The sequence below is a fragment of the Psammomys obesus genome, unplaced genomic scaffold (genome assembly GCF_907164565.1).
Source record: "Psammomys obesus unplaced genomic scaffold, mPsaObe1.curated_primary_1811, whole genome shotgun sequence".
Taxonomy (NCBI): domain Eukaryota; kingdom Metazoa; phylum Chordata; class Mammalia; order Rodentia; family Muridae; genus Psammomys; species Psammomys obesus.
In genome coordinates, this window is record NW_026596120.1 from 5,946,862 (window position 1) to 5,962,008 (window position 15,147).

The following is a 15,147-nucleotide window of genomic DNA, read 5'->3' on the forward strand; positions in this document are numbered from 1 at the left end:
TGGCATCACATTGTCTTTTTACACACTTTAAAACAAAACAAAACAAAACAAAACAGATTGCCATTTCCCAGCATTCCAAATGTTGGCTAAAATTCTTGTGATTTGAGAAAAACATACCTAAAGTTGAAACTTCTGGAGTTAGACCATGATGTTAAGGCTGTAACACAGTCTGACATTTTACCTGTACAAATGGTTGATGTACGGGTTGACCCCCAGTGAATTCATCCAGTTCCGGAATGTCCTCTCTTCCTTGCTCTCTCCTAGAGTAGACGTAAGTTCACACTGATGATTTGGGCCAAAATAATTAGGAACTATTCTTAAAGCATCCTGGGAGGGGTAAACTGGCCACTCTATCTGACACACAGTTTCTTTAAGAAGAAAATATTTCTCATCCTGGCCATCTAGGAAGCCTCCATTTGTTCTCTCTCCATCTAGATTCCCTTATTTGGGGTCTGGGAACTACTACCGACCCATGGGTTTTTCTGTACAGGGATGCAACAGATAGTGTAAATGCAGCTTAAGTAGTATAAAGCTATGACCTGGTTTGGCCAAACATAAAGCCAATCTTTTAGAGGGCAAGGCAACAGCACAGTAAATAGACTTGAAAGCTCTACCTTCCTCAAGTGCAGCTTTTCTACACTTGAGTGGATTATGGTCAGAGAGGAAACTTCCTGGACACACAAATCTACACTTTATACAAATAATGAAGGGGAGAGGGGATTTCAGGTGATGTAAAAAATATGCAGTGAGGGATATCAACATTCTCCAGCTTTCTGCGTTACTTTAGATCGCTATTGTTGAAAATTCATGAGGAACACATTTTGTTCTGAGATACATTTCATCACAGTAAGTTCCTGGACCCCAAAGAGCAACTCAAGAGGACAACTCAATGGGCATTTTTGTTTAGCCTGTCTCACTGGGTGTACACCATCTATTTCTAAAAAATGAGTATATGTAGGGTATATACAACTCAGGTAGAGATTTGGGCTCTCCCTGCCATATCTGCCTTACAGAAATCTACTGACAAAAAATGGTCCTAAGTGACTACATTTTTTTTCTTATTCTTTGACAATGCTGGGGGGGGGACAATAAAAGAAAATAAAATAATTTAGTATCTTATTACTGAACTCCCCAAAGCTGAAATCTTTATATCTCTATCACTTCTAACACAGGCCATTGTAGGTCACTCTAGACTTTGGTCTTCGAGAGCCTTACGGTGCCATTCGGCCTAGAAATCTACAACCTGGACCTCAGGACTTGAGTCACCTCTGCAGTCAATGTCCAACTACAAGCCACAGAGTATGAACCTGCATTCGAAGGACAGAAGCCTCATACAGCTGAAAGGGTTCTGTTATTCCCATTCAGCCAATAAACGGCACACCCTGTTTCCCTGGAGACTTTCAATGCTACTAGCTGGCACTTACTAGACTCTACACATGTCTAGCTTTATTAGCCAAATAATTTGTTTAAATCTGTCCTCTCTGTTCTCAAAAAGTAACTGTTCTGTCTGCCGTATCTGTCACACTACTTTGCAGTAAACAATCTACATGGGGAACTTTTCGCTACTGAAAGAGTTAAACTAGGTGGTGCTGACTGAGTCCCTGAGCCATTTCCAGTGCGTGGCACAAGCACGTTGCGTTCCACGCTCAATACATGCGGCTTGGATTTGCACTTTGGTTCTTTCTCTAACTTACTCATACTGTATGAAGATCCATTTTCCTCCAGTAATCGGCAAATTTTTACATTGTTCCTAGCTAGGAGAACCCAAATTATGTTTTTCAATTACAAAAGACGGAGTGTCAAATTTTTGACTGAGGTACTCAAAGTCCATTGTAACTGTTGATACAATGGGTATTTGAATAAAAAAAAAACTTACATTTAAAAGTTTGGAAAGTGTAAGTTTTCGAGATTCGTACTTTCTCCTGTTCTCAGCTAGTTTTGTTACCTTGATTTTTAACACATGGAGGGTAAAATAGACTTTCTAAGTGAGCATTTACTTACCTAGTGCCACTTGAGTCATCTTGGTAAGCAGACGCTCAAAGCTAGAAGCACTACGCATTTGTGCAGGAGCCAGAGTAAAGCGTTTCAAAAAACATATGTATTGCAGACAGAAAATGCTTTTAGATTGCTGACAACTAAGGCAACTGTGTAACTAAAACTCCTTTTTTTTTTTTTAAATTCTTTTTGGGTTTTGGTTTTTTGAGACAGGGTTTCTCTGTGTAGCCTTGGTTGTCCTGGACTCACTTTGTGGACCAAGCTGGCCTGGAACTCACAGAGATCTGCCTACCTCCCTGAGTGCTAGGATTACAGGTGTGTGTCACCACACCCAGTTGTAACCAAAACTCTTAATTTCTAATGTACCTGATAGCACTGTAAGATAGTCTTTTTTTTTTGCAAGTCAAATTGGCAAAAGCTCCGATACAACAAGCCTATTTTTAAGAAGACAGAAAACAAAAAGACAGACTTCACATTCACTGGATGTGCTCTTCTCCTCCCACCCTGAACATCAATAAGCACATCGTGCCGAGTGAATGCCTTCACTCAGGATCACATCAAACCGCCTCTGTGATTCTTCGGAGTAAATATTATTACTGTGCTTTATAAATACGAGAAAACCAAGGCTCACAGATGTTACTCAGACAGTAAATGGTGAAACCATGACGTGAACAAAGCCTTTTGAATTTTATGGTCTGTGTATTTTCTATCATCACAAATGAGTTCTCAGAGAGTTTCCCTGTATGCATCTTAAGTGTTTGGCACATTTGATATAAAGGAACACTTAATTGGGTTTTTGAATTTCAGTAGTTCTAGAGAGGCAAAAATTCTCTGCCAAGGAGATATACTAATATATGAATTTAGAATGTGATAAGGTCAAAGCTAAAATTTCATAAGGATCTGTAAAAACAAATCTACAGAGGAAAATAATCCAATGACAGCCAAAGTCAAATGCATTTTTGGCAGCTAAGTCAGGATATACATATGTTCTAAATAAAGAGGATTGATAGATATTTCCCACAGTATCTTATCAAGTACAAGAAATACTAGAGGAAATATTTAGCAACCGTGTTCACACTGAAAACTCTCAAAAGCATGCTGAACACTAGCAAAGGAACCCACACATGACAAAGAGGAAAGCGAGCAAGTTGGAAAGGGTATTTAGCAAGGAATTCGGTAACTATAAAAAGCAGATCATTTTTAATATGCCACTCTAAACAATGCCTTCTGTTTTAAGACACAGAGGGATTTTGAAATATTTCAGACTCAGTAAAATAGTCTTCCATTTTTGACTTAATATTTTAGTTCTAGGTTTTTATGTTTCTTTAAATTTTTTTTTTTTGCTTAAAAAAATGAAATCTATATTTTTGTCATTTTTTTTCCTCTGAGTTATATATTTTCGTAGAGAATATAGTCCTTATTTGACAGGACTCTCAGAAAGAATGTATTAGGTTAATTATAATATATATTTAAATATCTTTAATTATAATAAAATATAATTATAATTTCTTTAATCTAAAATTTTGTTAATTGTGATACTGTAATCGGGAAGTGCTAGGTCCCTGGAACTCTAGTTGTGACAGCCCAAGGAAAAAAAACACCTGTGAAGCTGGTTCGCTGTGCAACACTGGGGAAAGGGAAGCATGGGCTTCGAGCAAGCTCACACTGCAATGTTCAGTCAAGCCAGGGTCAGTCTCAGGGTTGGCCCTCCCTCTGACAACTACCAAGGCCACTGTTTTTACTCTTCATTTGAATATTAATAGCGCTCATGTGGGCGAGGATATGAGAATGGGAAAAAAGTGAAAGAGAGTCTGGGTAGCAGAGATGAGAAGAAAGAACTAGTTATTAAGAATGTTCTTGTCATTACGAGAATTCATATATTGTAAGCTTCAATGACATTTAGAATATGCAACATAAATAATATGAAACAAAATACATTGTAAACTGTAAATAAGCCCTTTCAAAGACACACAATAAAGGATGAAATTTGTCAAAGGAGAGCGATAAGGACTTCACACCACACCATGAAGTCTAATTGTCAAAACTGGTTTCTAATATGTTTACCGCAATATCCCGTCATTATAGAAGGCAAATTAGGTAGAGTGTACATAATCAAAGCTTTGCTCTACTTAATTAAATTTCATTTGCATTTCTTGCTTGCAGTCATTCATTCTATAAGCATGTTAAGACAGCACAGCATGAAAATGCAAAACAACATCAACCCAGATGGAAAGAATAAATGCCACTAATAAAAGGAAAAGTCAGAACGAATATATTTATAAGATATAGAAAAGTACTAAATACAGTACCTACATTAGGAGGGGTCAAATCTGCATTTCATGAAGCAAAACAGGAAAGTATTATATTGTGAGACAGATAGCAACCACCTACACACAAGTTATGACTATGATAAATTTCAAATACTCTAAAATCATTAAAAAGAGCAATAATGAAGTCAAACTTGCTTTCAAAGGGAAAGATGCTGTCAAGGGTCACTTTTTCTAACAGATAATTCATTCTCTACACTGGTGGTAGAGTTATGTTACAGGAGCATTTATGAGAATCCTTCAAATGTCTGATAGTTTCCACTCAACTCTTATGGAGAAATGACAGGTAAGTAAGATTTACTCCGGTGTTTTCTTACAACACAACCCAGCAATCATATTCTGTTAATTTAGACTTTTGTGACCACACATGCTGCCACACATACACACACAATCACATCTCCCACCACAGTCTCTTAGCCAGGACAGTGAAGTAGGACGATACCACAGAAAGAAACACAGTGAGTCAACTCAAAGCAGAAAGAACCTACCTTCCAGTAAATTGATATCAATGTCACTGTTATCAGGCTTGTGTAGGCATGGGTATGTGTTAAAAAGATTCGCTACAAAGGCTAAATTTAGCTTAGGGTTTCCTGACACCACATCTGCAGGGGTAACAAACTGTCTGCAGCCAAGCTTATCCGCTTCCTGAAGCATGAATCCGGCGCGCTTCAGGTCGTTTTTCTCCTAAACAAGGAAATAAAACAAAAACGGCCAGGATTAAACTTCTGCTGACATAATTTTATAATTATAATATTTACAAGCAATTACATTCCCACAAATAATAGCAGAATGTGAAAGAATCACAAATCAACCTCTGCATTTATTTTAAGTATTTCAAAGACTCTTAGGGCTTGGAGAGATGGCTCAGCGGTTAAGAGCACTAATTGTTCTTCTAGAGGACCTGTGTTCAATTCCCAGCACTATGAGGACATTTACGACCATCTGTAACTCCAGTTCCAGGGGATCCAATGCCCTCTTCTGGCCTCTACAGACACCAGAACTCACACAGTACACAGACATACATGTAAGCAAAACACCCATACATATAAAATAAAAATAGAGAGACAGAGACAGAGTCACACACACACACACACACACACAGAGAGCGAGCTTAGAATAATGCCTTTCAAGACTGTAAAATCCTGGAAAAAAAAAACAAGCCTAAAACAGAAGAGTAAAGGAATGACAAGTGACGCATATGACGACAGATGACAAGTGAAGAGATCTCCTGAGAGCTAGCATGAGAGAACATCAACATCAAGGGCAACCTGTCTCATCCTGTGAACCTGCAGTTGAAAAGAAGTAAAACATGCAGGGTGTTGTGGTAATCCTGTAATCACAGTACTCAAAGGCTGAAGCAGGACTGTTGCTTTAAGGTCAGCCTGGGCTACAAAGTGTGTTTCAGGCCAGCCTGGGCTACATATTAAAACTCTGTCTCAAACAAACAACAAACAGTAAGCAAAACCAGTGAGATCAGAGAAAGCAATAGAGTCACTTCTGTTAAGCAATGAAAAGTTACCAAGGTGGATGCCAAAATGTTACAATATATGGACTTTGTTTAGGAATCAGCTTGAGTGAACTATAAGAAGAAAATATGTCATTTATAAGATAATTATAAATGTTAATAGTGAACATATTATAGACCATTATTAATGGTCTAATGGTTTTACTAGGGATAAAGTATTATGATTATGATAAAATATCTTTTATTTTAGAAATATCAGGATAAATCAATGAAATAATACTATGCCTAGATTTTGTTTCAAAGTAAGGAGAGTAGGAAAATATGTAGAGAATAAATTAAGTCCAGTAACTAAAAGATGACAAATGTTTAACTAGGTTACAGCAGTACGGAGTCTTAAAAAACAAAATAACAACAACAACAAAAAGTGTCACTACAGATCCGGTTGGCCTAGAAGTTGTTATATAGACCAGGCTGACCTTGAATTCACAGAGCTACCTGCCTCTGCCTCTTCAGTACTAGGATTAAAAATAAGAAGAGGAGAGAGAGGCAGAAAGCAACAGAAAGAAAAAGATGGAGAAGAAGGGTGGAGCGGGAGAGGGGAGACAGAACGTGTGTGATGCTATAAACTTCACTGCACTCACTATTCAGATTCTGAGTTAAAAAGCAGAAGCATTGCCAGGAGTTAGGGGTAGTGAATGGTTACTATTGGATGAATACAATTTCCCCCATGAGATCAAGAAAATATTCTAGAGAGAGAGACAGTAGTGATGGTTGCACAGAACGGTGGATGTACGGGATGCCATTGAACTATACACGCAGAAATGACACATTTTATGTCATGCGTACTGTGACCACAGCATTTAAAACCAGTCTAAAAGTTCACTTACATTAAACCCTGAAAGATCAATGGCAATGGCGGGACCTCCATCTCGGTCACCTTTAGGAGCAATCTGATTAAGCAGATGGAAATAAGCTTTTGAGTCCTTCAAAACAAGAAAGAAAGAAACAGTAAATGAATAAAATGAAAAATAAATTCAGGAGAAAAAGTGTTCCCATCTCAAAACAAAATGTTTTTGAGATTGGTGTATTAACCAACCCAGTACATCACTTCCTAGGGCGTCCTGAATACACAACACTACTTTATACCTCAGGGTGCCTAGCAGTGCTCTTTTACACCCTAAGTGCTGTCACCTATCCCTGGAAGCCCCTCCCCTTACCTTTGTCATGTGCTTACATCCCCAAACATCCATGTCATCTAAGGCTCAAGTCAAACATTACCCTGGAAAGGCCTTCCTCTCTAAAGGGAACCAAGGCCTTCCCTACCCATCCTGTACCCTTTCCCATCTTGATACATAAACTGTGACCTCATTACATTGAGTCACCTAATGTAGTCATCTCCAGAGATGGCTACTATATTTTTTCTCTAAACATACATGTACCTCTTCCCAGCAGGAAGCAGAGGTTATAGCCCCTCTCCTCTCTTTTAGGCTGGCTAGGCTATCCACTCTGACCAACAAACACTGTAAACATTCCAGAGCTTTCCAGCTTCAAATCCCAGGGAGCCTCTGGTTCCCCCCTCTTGAAGTTAACCTGGACCTAAAAAGTCCAGCTGTCTGATATTATCAGATTGTGAGGAAACCGGGGGCAGCCATATGGCAAGGCATGGCAGAGGAGCACCGAGACACATGACCCAAGCCTTTGGGGATGCACCTCTCAGCTTCTCCCAACTGACTGGCATCTCAGAACCACCTAGCCAAGCAGCATCGGCACACAAAATTTTAAGAAATAATATACCAACACTAAGCCAGTAAATTCCGCATAGTTTGTTAGGTCTAATTGGTAAGCTTCTCAAAAGCTGGCCTCTACATCTCCGTGCATATGTAAGGTCAGGAAATTCTTAATGTCCGAATGAATGAACTGAATTTTAAGGGGATTCACACCTATAAACTTTTAAAATATTTACTACCTGGAAGTAGAGACAACTGTCACCATTGTGGCAAGGTATGAACTGAAGGTGTTATATTTAAAGAATATTTATGAATAAAAGACAGCACCACTCTAATTTTTCCCAGATCATTCTGGGAAAAAAACCATGAATTACAAAGAAGAAGAATCTCAGGTTGGGTCAGGCATTGGTTGCAGAGTCCCTCAATCTCTGCTCTATCTTTAGCCCTGAGCATCCCGTAGGCAGGGTAAATTCTGGGTGGGAGTTTTTGTGGGTGGGTTGGTGTCCCTCTTCCTTCACCTGGAGGCCTGTTTGGTTACAGGATGGCCTCCCCAGGCTCCATGACTCCCGCTACCAGGGGTCTCAGCTAGTCAGCCCTCTATCTTCCTGGGGGCCCATCCTGTTGCAGGTCTCCAGCTGGTCTCAGAGATGGCCCACCCATGGTCTCTTCTTTCCCTGAAAGCCCTCTGTCCTCCCAACCCTGCTCTCCCCATGTCTGAGCCCCACCCTCATTTCCACCAGTGCTCTGACCCTGTTCCCTCTCTTCAACCACTTCTGCTAACTATTCCATTTTTCCTTCTGAGTGAGATTTGAGCATCCACCTCTGGGGTCTCCTGGTTACATAGCTTTAAGAGAGCCAACCCCTGATACTACTGATAGCACTCTATTGTGTTTGCAGATAGGAGCCCAGCATGGCTGTCCTCTGAGAGGCTCCACCCAGCAAAGAATCAAAACAGACACTGAGTCTCAGGCAAAAAAATGGGTGGAGCATAAGGAGTGGGGAGAAGGATAGAAGGACCCAGAGAAGACAGGAGCTCCACACATATATACCCAATGGGCAGCTTAGCCTCCATGTGGTACCCCAGAAAGGGGATCAGGGGCTGTTTCTGACATGGTCTCTGTTGCATGCTTCTCGATCACATCACCCTGGCATGGCTGCCTTGCCAGGACACTGTGAAAGAGAAAGCACACAATCCTGATGTGACTGGATGTGCTTGGGTGGGTTTGTGAGGGGCAGGGGCTCCCCTTTTCTGAGGGGCAGGAGAGGGGGATAGGGTGGGATGGAGGGGAGGGGCTGGGAGGAGAGGAAGGAAGGGGTTAAGACTGAGATGTAAAGGGAATAAGTTTAAAAAATATCAGAAAGAAAGAACTAAGGGTGGGAGGGAGGTGGGGAGGAAGGAAGGAAGGAAGGAAGGAAGGGAGGGAGGGAGGGAGGGAGGGAGGGAGGGAGGGAGGAAGGAAGAGAAGATCAAGGGAGCCAGCTCATGCCAGGGCTTATGCCAGCAGTGACCTTGGGAAAGTTGCTGGTAAGTGGAAGTGGGTGTTATAGTTTTCTTGACAAGACTCTCCAGTAAAGAAGAAAGTGTTTCCCAGCTACTCTGGTTGGGAGACAAACCTTAAGATCCTCATAGGCAACTGATATTCCATGTCCTCGGAGAATCTCATTTTCTATCAGCTGGTTATTAGCAAAGTGGGAGGGAGAGTCTGAACCCACAGGGCCTCCGATCCAGCAAACAGATGCAATAATTCTTAGTTCATTATAATTTAGTGGGCCAGTGACAGGGGGGAAAATGCTCTAAATGTTAAAGCTATCACCTTCTCTATTTCACAGCCAGCTGTAAGTCTTATTTTTATAAGTCAATAAATCAGTTGATTATTTTAAAAGATTTTGTAAATATAATTGGTAGCATCTAACTCAGACAGGAAAAGGTAAATGGTCATTTTTCATTTTCAAGTATCTGTGGATTTTCATTTGTGTCCGAACCTCTTATTTCTTATATCCTACACCCTTATTTCATTGCAAAAATTCTGAACACTAAAATCTAAGCCCTGAGCCAGTGAGATGACTTGGTGGGTCATGTACCCGCTGTGCAAGCTTCGTGTCCTGGGTTCCATCTACAAGAGCCACATGGTAGTAGGAGAGAATCAACTCCTATGGTTCGTCTTCTGGCTGCTCCACACACACTGTGGCATATGCCCCTGCCACAGATAATAATAATAATAAATGTAAATGTTCAAAAATCCAAACCTTAATGTCCTGGCTGAAGTTGTTGATGGTGCGCCACCCTGCGTTAGTCAGATGGTAGTTCACCCATCGCAGCAGCAACTCCTCAGGAGAAAGCTTCATCAGCTCCTCCAGCTCCTCACCATCGTTTAGCAAGGCGATCAAGGCTGAGAGGGAAACACGGAGATGTCAGCGCTTCCTTCATGGGCCACCCACAACTGAAAAGTAATGCTTCTGATGATCTCACCTTCGTTCCGGGAAATCTCAATATCAGCAAAGAGACCAACTTTGATGATCTGCCAGAGTAGCCCCAAGACCAGGTGGGGTTTTCCTTCTTTGAGATCCTGTGCACCAATGTTGACCACAGTGCAACCGATGGCGGAGGCGGAATTCAGGGCGAGGTTCAGATTTTCCTGAATTGCCGAAAGAAATACATAAGTGAGGAAAAAGTTTCAAAAGTCTTATCCATGAATTATCAAAACAGCTGACTGAAAAATTTCAGATATTTAAACATAACCGTACACAACTTAAGTTAGCAGTTTACTAGCAGTAAGACTCACACAGTTAACTGTCATCTAGATGGGCCAATGAAGTTCAGGCTTGCATCTCCTACAAGCACCCACTTCAAGCTCTATGGCTGTGTATCCTCTTGGTTTTATATCTGCTGTGTGTTCTAAAAGCACCATACGCCCAGCATGTCCAAAATAATCAGCTTTTCTTGCTACCCTTCTCTAATCTTCCTCCATCCCTGTCAAAATCAGTTCTTGCCGAACTGTCTCAGTTGGGAGGAACAAGCTTTAATCTTGCTTTCTTCCTAAACTGGAAGCCCAAGCCGGCCCTTTACTTTTCCTTGCCTTCCACATCCAGCCACCAATTTCTATCAAGAAATACCTCTAAAAATGTGACTTTCTCCCATAGTTTCCCAACTCTGAATGACCATTCTCACACTGCTGCTGTCCAACCTGCTGAGAGTAATGCTCTAGGGTCAGCTGTTGCACAGAAATGAAACTGGGGCTGTGCATCAGGTTTACAACTTTTTTTTTTTGAGACAGTAGTCCTGATAGTCCTGGACTCACTTTGTAGACCAGGCTGGCCTCAAACCCACAGAGATCCACCTGCCTCTGCCTCCCCGAATGCTGGGATTAAAGGTGTGTGCCACTGCACCCAGTTAGAGAATGTTATTAATATATAAGATTTCATGTTTGAACATATTCTACTGGTATTTTCCTCTACAAATTTCAGAACTACTGGTTGGGTAAGAAAACTTTCTCTGTGTAAAGTATCCATTCAGAAGCATTTCTTAAAAAAAAAAAAGACGTGGATCAGATTTCAAATTCAGGAATTTTTTTTTTCCCAAGGAACTCGGAAGATGGTCTGTAAGGTAGCAAACTAATAAGTCACACGAGTTTCAGTCCGGGTGCTTTCCAGAGATGCTCTCCTACGTGGGAGCCAGAACACCTTATTAGGTGGTTGCTGGTAACAAGAGCGACAGTGTAGGGTGTTAGAGTGGAATATTTCAGGGGCTTCCTGTTACGCTGTATGGACATGACTGACTTTGCCGGGCTCCAAGCAAACCACCGTCTCTCCTGGGGATCAAGAAGGAGTGACTGAAGTCGGGTTTTAAAACTGTGTTTGTAATAATGAACCTTCTTGCCAGTGCAGCTCTCCCTAGAGGCAGCAGCAGAACAAGAAAACTCTTCAACATCCTTCGAACCTCTTCATTCACTACCAACAAACACGGAAGTGCTATCAGCCCCTGGCAAACACTGCAACCAGCGGCTTATAAAACATTTAATAGCTTTCGGATGCTTTTAAATACCCAAAGCCAAATCAATACCATCTTCAAGACACGTCCTCTCTGCGCTAGCGGCCTCCTAGCTTTTCCTTCCAGAGCATAAAGAATGCTTGCATACTTGTGATTCCTCAGAAGGCATCCGCAAAGTGAAGAGCTGGGTTGACGGTGATTACAACAAAATTTTACACTTGCCCATTCCATACTTGTTGACACCATGAAGATGTATTTAAAAGAAGTATGTAAGTGCATTAAATCTGATTGCAAGCATGAAAGCCACAACTTTTTACCACTGTTCTCAGCCTGGATGCTGACCCCCACCCCACCATCTGTACACCCCCACCCTGCTACTGTCCACGCAGGCGTGACATGTGCAGCTGCCATGTCTCTGCTGGCATGAATTGACTGGTTCTCTGTCTTTGTTAATATGATTTTTCCTTCCAAGAGTCTTTTGCATAGGCACTGCCTAAAAGATCCATTAAAAAGATAACTTTTTCTTTTTAATTAATTTATTTATTCACTTTACATCCCAATTGCAGCCCCCTCTTTCCTCTCCTCCCAGTCCATCCTCCTCTCTTTTCCCATCCCCCCTTCCCTTTCTTCTCAGAGAAGGGAGTCCCCCACTTCCTATGCCATCTTGCCCCAGAACTTCATGTCACATCAGGACCAAGGACAGCCTCTTCACTGAGGCCAGACAAGGCTGCCCAGCTAGGGGAGAGTGTTCCAACAGCAAGCAACAGAGTCCTTGTCAGGGACAGCCCCTGCTCCATGGCACTGTCTCAGAAAACTAGGAACAGTTCTATCTCAAGACCTAGCTATACCTTTCCTGAACATATATCCAAAAGATGCTCCATCATACCACAAGGACATTTGCTTAATAACTATGTTCATAGCAGCTTTATTTTTAATAGCCAGAATCTGGAAACAACCTAAATGTCCCTCAGTGGAGGAACGGATACAGAAATTGTGGTACATTTACACAATGGAATACTACTCAGCTATTAAAAACAAGGAAACCATGAAATTTGCAGGTAAATGGAAGGAATTAGAAAAGATCATCCTGAGCGAGGTAACCCAGACCCAGAAAGACACACATGGTATGTACTCAATTATAAGGGGATATTAGACATAAAGTACAGGATAAAGAAGATCTTATTATGACTTAGAAATCTTTCACTCCCTCAAAACCGCTCTACTGTTTCTAGATACCAGCCTCACAATGGATTGATCTCCTTACACAGTCTGAGTTAGGATCCCCTTACCACTTCTCCGAACTCCTCGCCCAGCCTTTACCTTCCCAGGTCTAAGACACTATTAAAGCTTTGTAGATGGGAATTTCCCTCTTATTTCAATAAACTAGAAACCCAGCTTTGTCTTGTCAGCAGACTTTGGTGGCAATAAAAGGGTACCAGCTTTTGATGTTTGTTGTAGTTTTGTTTTCTAATGCCTGCAATACAAGTATAGAAAATGTCCAGTACGGACAAGCAGTCATGGGAACTGAAGTTAATAGTAGTTTTCATTTGATAAAGCCAACAGGTTAGCAGAGAATAAAGCAATTTCTAAACATCTTAAGAACAAGAAGTAAAGGGCCAGGTTAATGGCTCAGTGGCTAAAAGTCTTGCTGGAGACCTGAGTTAGATCCTCAAATCCACATAATAGGCTGGAAGTGGTGGTGTGCATCTTTAATTCCAGCACTCCTATAACAAGGTCAGAGATAGGATAACCAGCCAGAAATGTGATGGTCAGCTAGCCTGGAGTGTGGCATGCAGTAGCAAAAACAGGAGAGACCCTGTCTTAAAACACAATGGAAAGAGAAAACCTTTACCAAAAACTTTTCCTCTGACCTCCATACACACATGGTGGCACGTTCTCCGCATGTACACTTAATTTTGAAGGAGTAACAAGAGAATCCCATAGTGCTCTCCAGGTCTCACAGCCGCCCTGAGTGTACAAGCTTCCTTCTGAGGGCTTGTGTTGGGGGAGAAAGATAAGGACAGTGTGGCACTCAGAACTGGCACAGAAGAGAAGGGCTGTTCCCCATGTTCCAGTGTATTAAAAGAGGACCTCTTCCCTGCCTCAGAGGGGTATGAACACAGGAAAGAAGCACACACAGTAGCAATCTTGGATTATTCATCCATTTTCTCCCATCTTCTGTGTACCAGTGAACTGACTACCTAAAACAAAGATCATTTACCATAGAGAAAAATGGATATTGTCTTGGATGGCTTCTGATGTCACTTCTATGTTGATTAGATCTCCAAGTCTTTACCAACAATCTCAAACTGTAAATTTTTTTTCTGTCACTTCATACCATTTTAAAACCCTCATTACTCATAAAAGTTTAGTTCTAGAAGACTTTATTTTTAAAATGATCTTAGAGGGCAGTGCTGTATTTAGTAAGAGTAAAGGCATACTTTGTTATTTGGATTTACGCAGTATCATTTTTCTCCATTAGGAATGTTCAAGTGAAGTTTATATTTTCCCTAGTTATAGTATGCATAAATGCATGTATGATAAAATTAAAGATATATATGTGTGTATGTACATACATTTTAATATATGTATATAAACATTAAGTACAAATATGTACTTTGTATATATGTGACTATATTCATTGCTGCCTTAGCTACTGTTCTATTGCTGTGAAGAGACACCATGAGCAAGCCAACTCTTACAAACACAAGTGTTTGAGGATTTGCTTATGCCTTCAGAGGTTGGTCCATGATCGCTATTGCTGGGAGCCAAAGCTATCTACTGAAGCCAAAGTCAAACAGTGAGCAAAGCTATCTAGTGGAGACAAAGCTATTTACTGAAGCCAAAGCCAAGTAGTGAGCAAAGGTCATTTAGTGGAGACCTAAAGCTATTTAGTTGAAGAGTTACCTAGGACCTGAAATCATGGGTGATAGATTGTGAGAACATCCATCTGTTAGTTTTAGAGCATCCCTGAGATAGCTTAAGAAGACATCCTTACGCATCTTGCAGGTGCAATATTTAACCCATGAAAGCACTCTTCCTATTTCCTGCAGCAGTAGATTAACCTTCCCCCTTTCCTGCCTTCTCTCTATATAAGTTGGATAAAAATTTCTAATAAACGGAAGCCTTGATCAGATGAACAGACTTGGCTTTCATTCCTGCGTCTCTTGTCCCTACCCCCCCCCCCCATTCCTTCCAATCTCTCCACCTTAGGAACCCCGTTGAAGCCCTGCGGGTCGGGGCACTTTATGGTGGAAAGCAGAAAGGTTTGACACTGGAGCAATAGCTGAGAGCTTTACATCATGATCTGAAGATGTTGGGGGAGAAAACTAGACCTGGGCCTGGCATGGGCTTTGTTTATGAAACTTCAAAGCCTGCCCTCCAGTGACACACACTTCTAGCAAGGCCATACCACCTAATCCTTCTAATCCTTTCAAACAGCTCTATTCTCTGGTGACTAGGCAGTCAAACATATGTAGGCCATACTCATTCAAACCACAATTACACTGTTGTTTGTTGTTGTTTTCTTTTTGGTTTGTTTGTTTTTTAGTTTTACATTTAGTAACAGATTCAATTTTTTTTGTAGCTAGTTTTATATTTCCTTCCTTCCTTCCTTCCTTCCTTCCTTCCTTCCTTCCTTCCTTC

The 15,147-nt window shown here is 41.1% G+C and overlaps 1 protein-coding gene across 5 annotated transcripts in view; it reads right to left on the bottom strand.

The window, feature by feature from the left end:
• Positions 1-15,147, bottom strand: part of Pls1 (plastin 1) — an 87,712-nt gene that overhangs the window by 16,508 nt on the left and 56,057 nt on the right. For all 5 annotated transcript variants that reach the window (XM_055629776.1, XM_055629773.1, XM_055629777.1 and 2 more), the window contains exons 7-11: positions 9,985-10,150; positions 9,762-9,904; positions 6,675-6,770; positions 4,811-5,006; positions 182-260 (exon numbers count right to left, since the gene is read on the bottom strand). In XM_055629776.1, the coding sequence (XP_055485751.1) occupies positions 182-260; positions 4,811-5,006; positions 6,675-6,770; positions 9,762-9,904; positions 9,985-10,150 (680 nt within the window). The remainder of the gene's footprint in view (positions 1-181; positions 261-4,810; positions 5,007-6,674; positions 6,771-9,761; positions 9,905-9,984; positions 10,151-15,147) is intronic.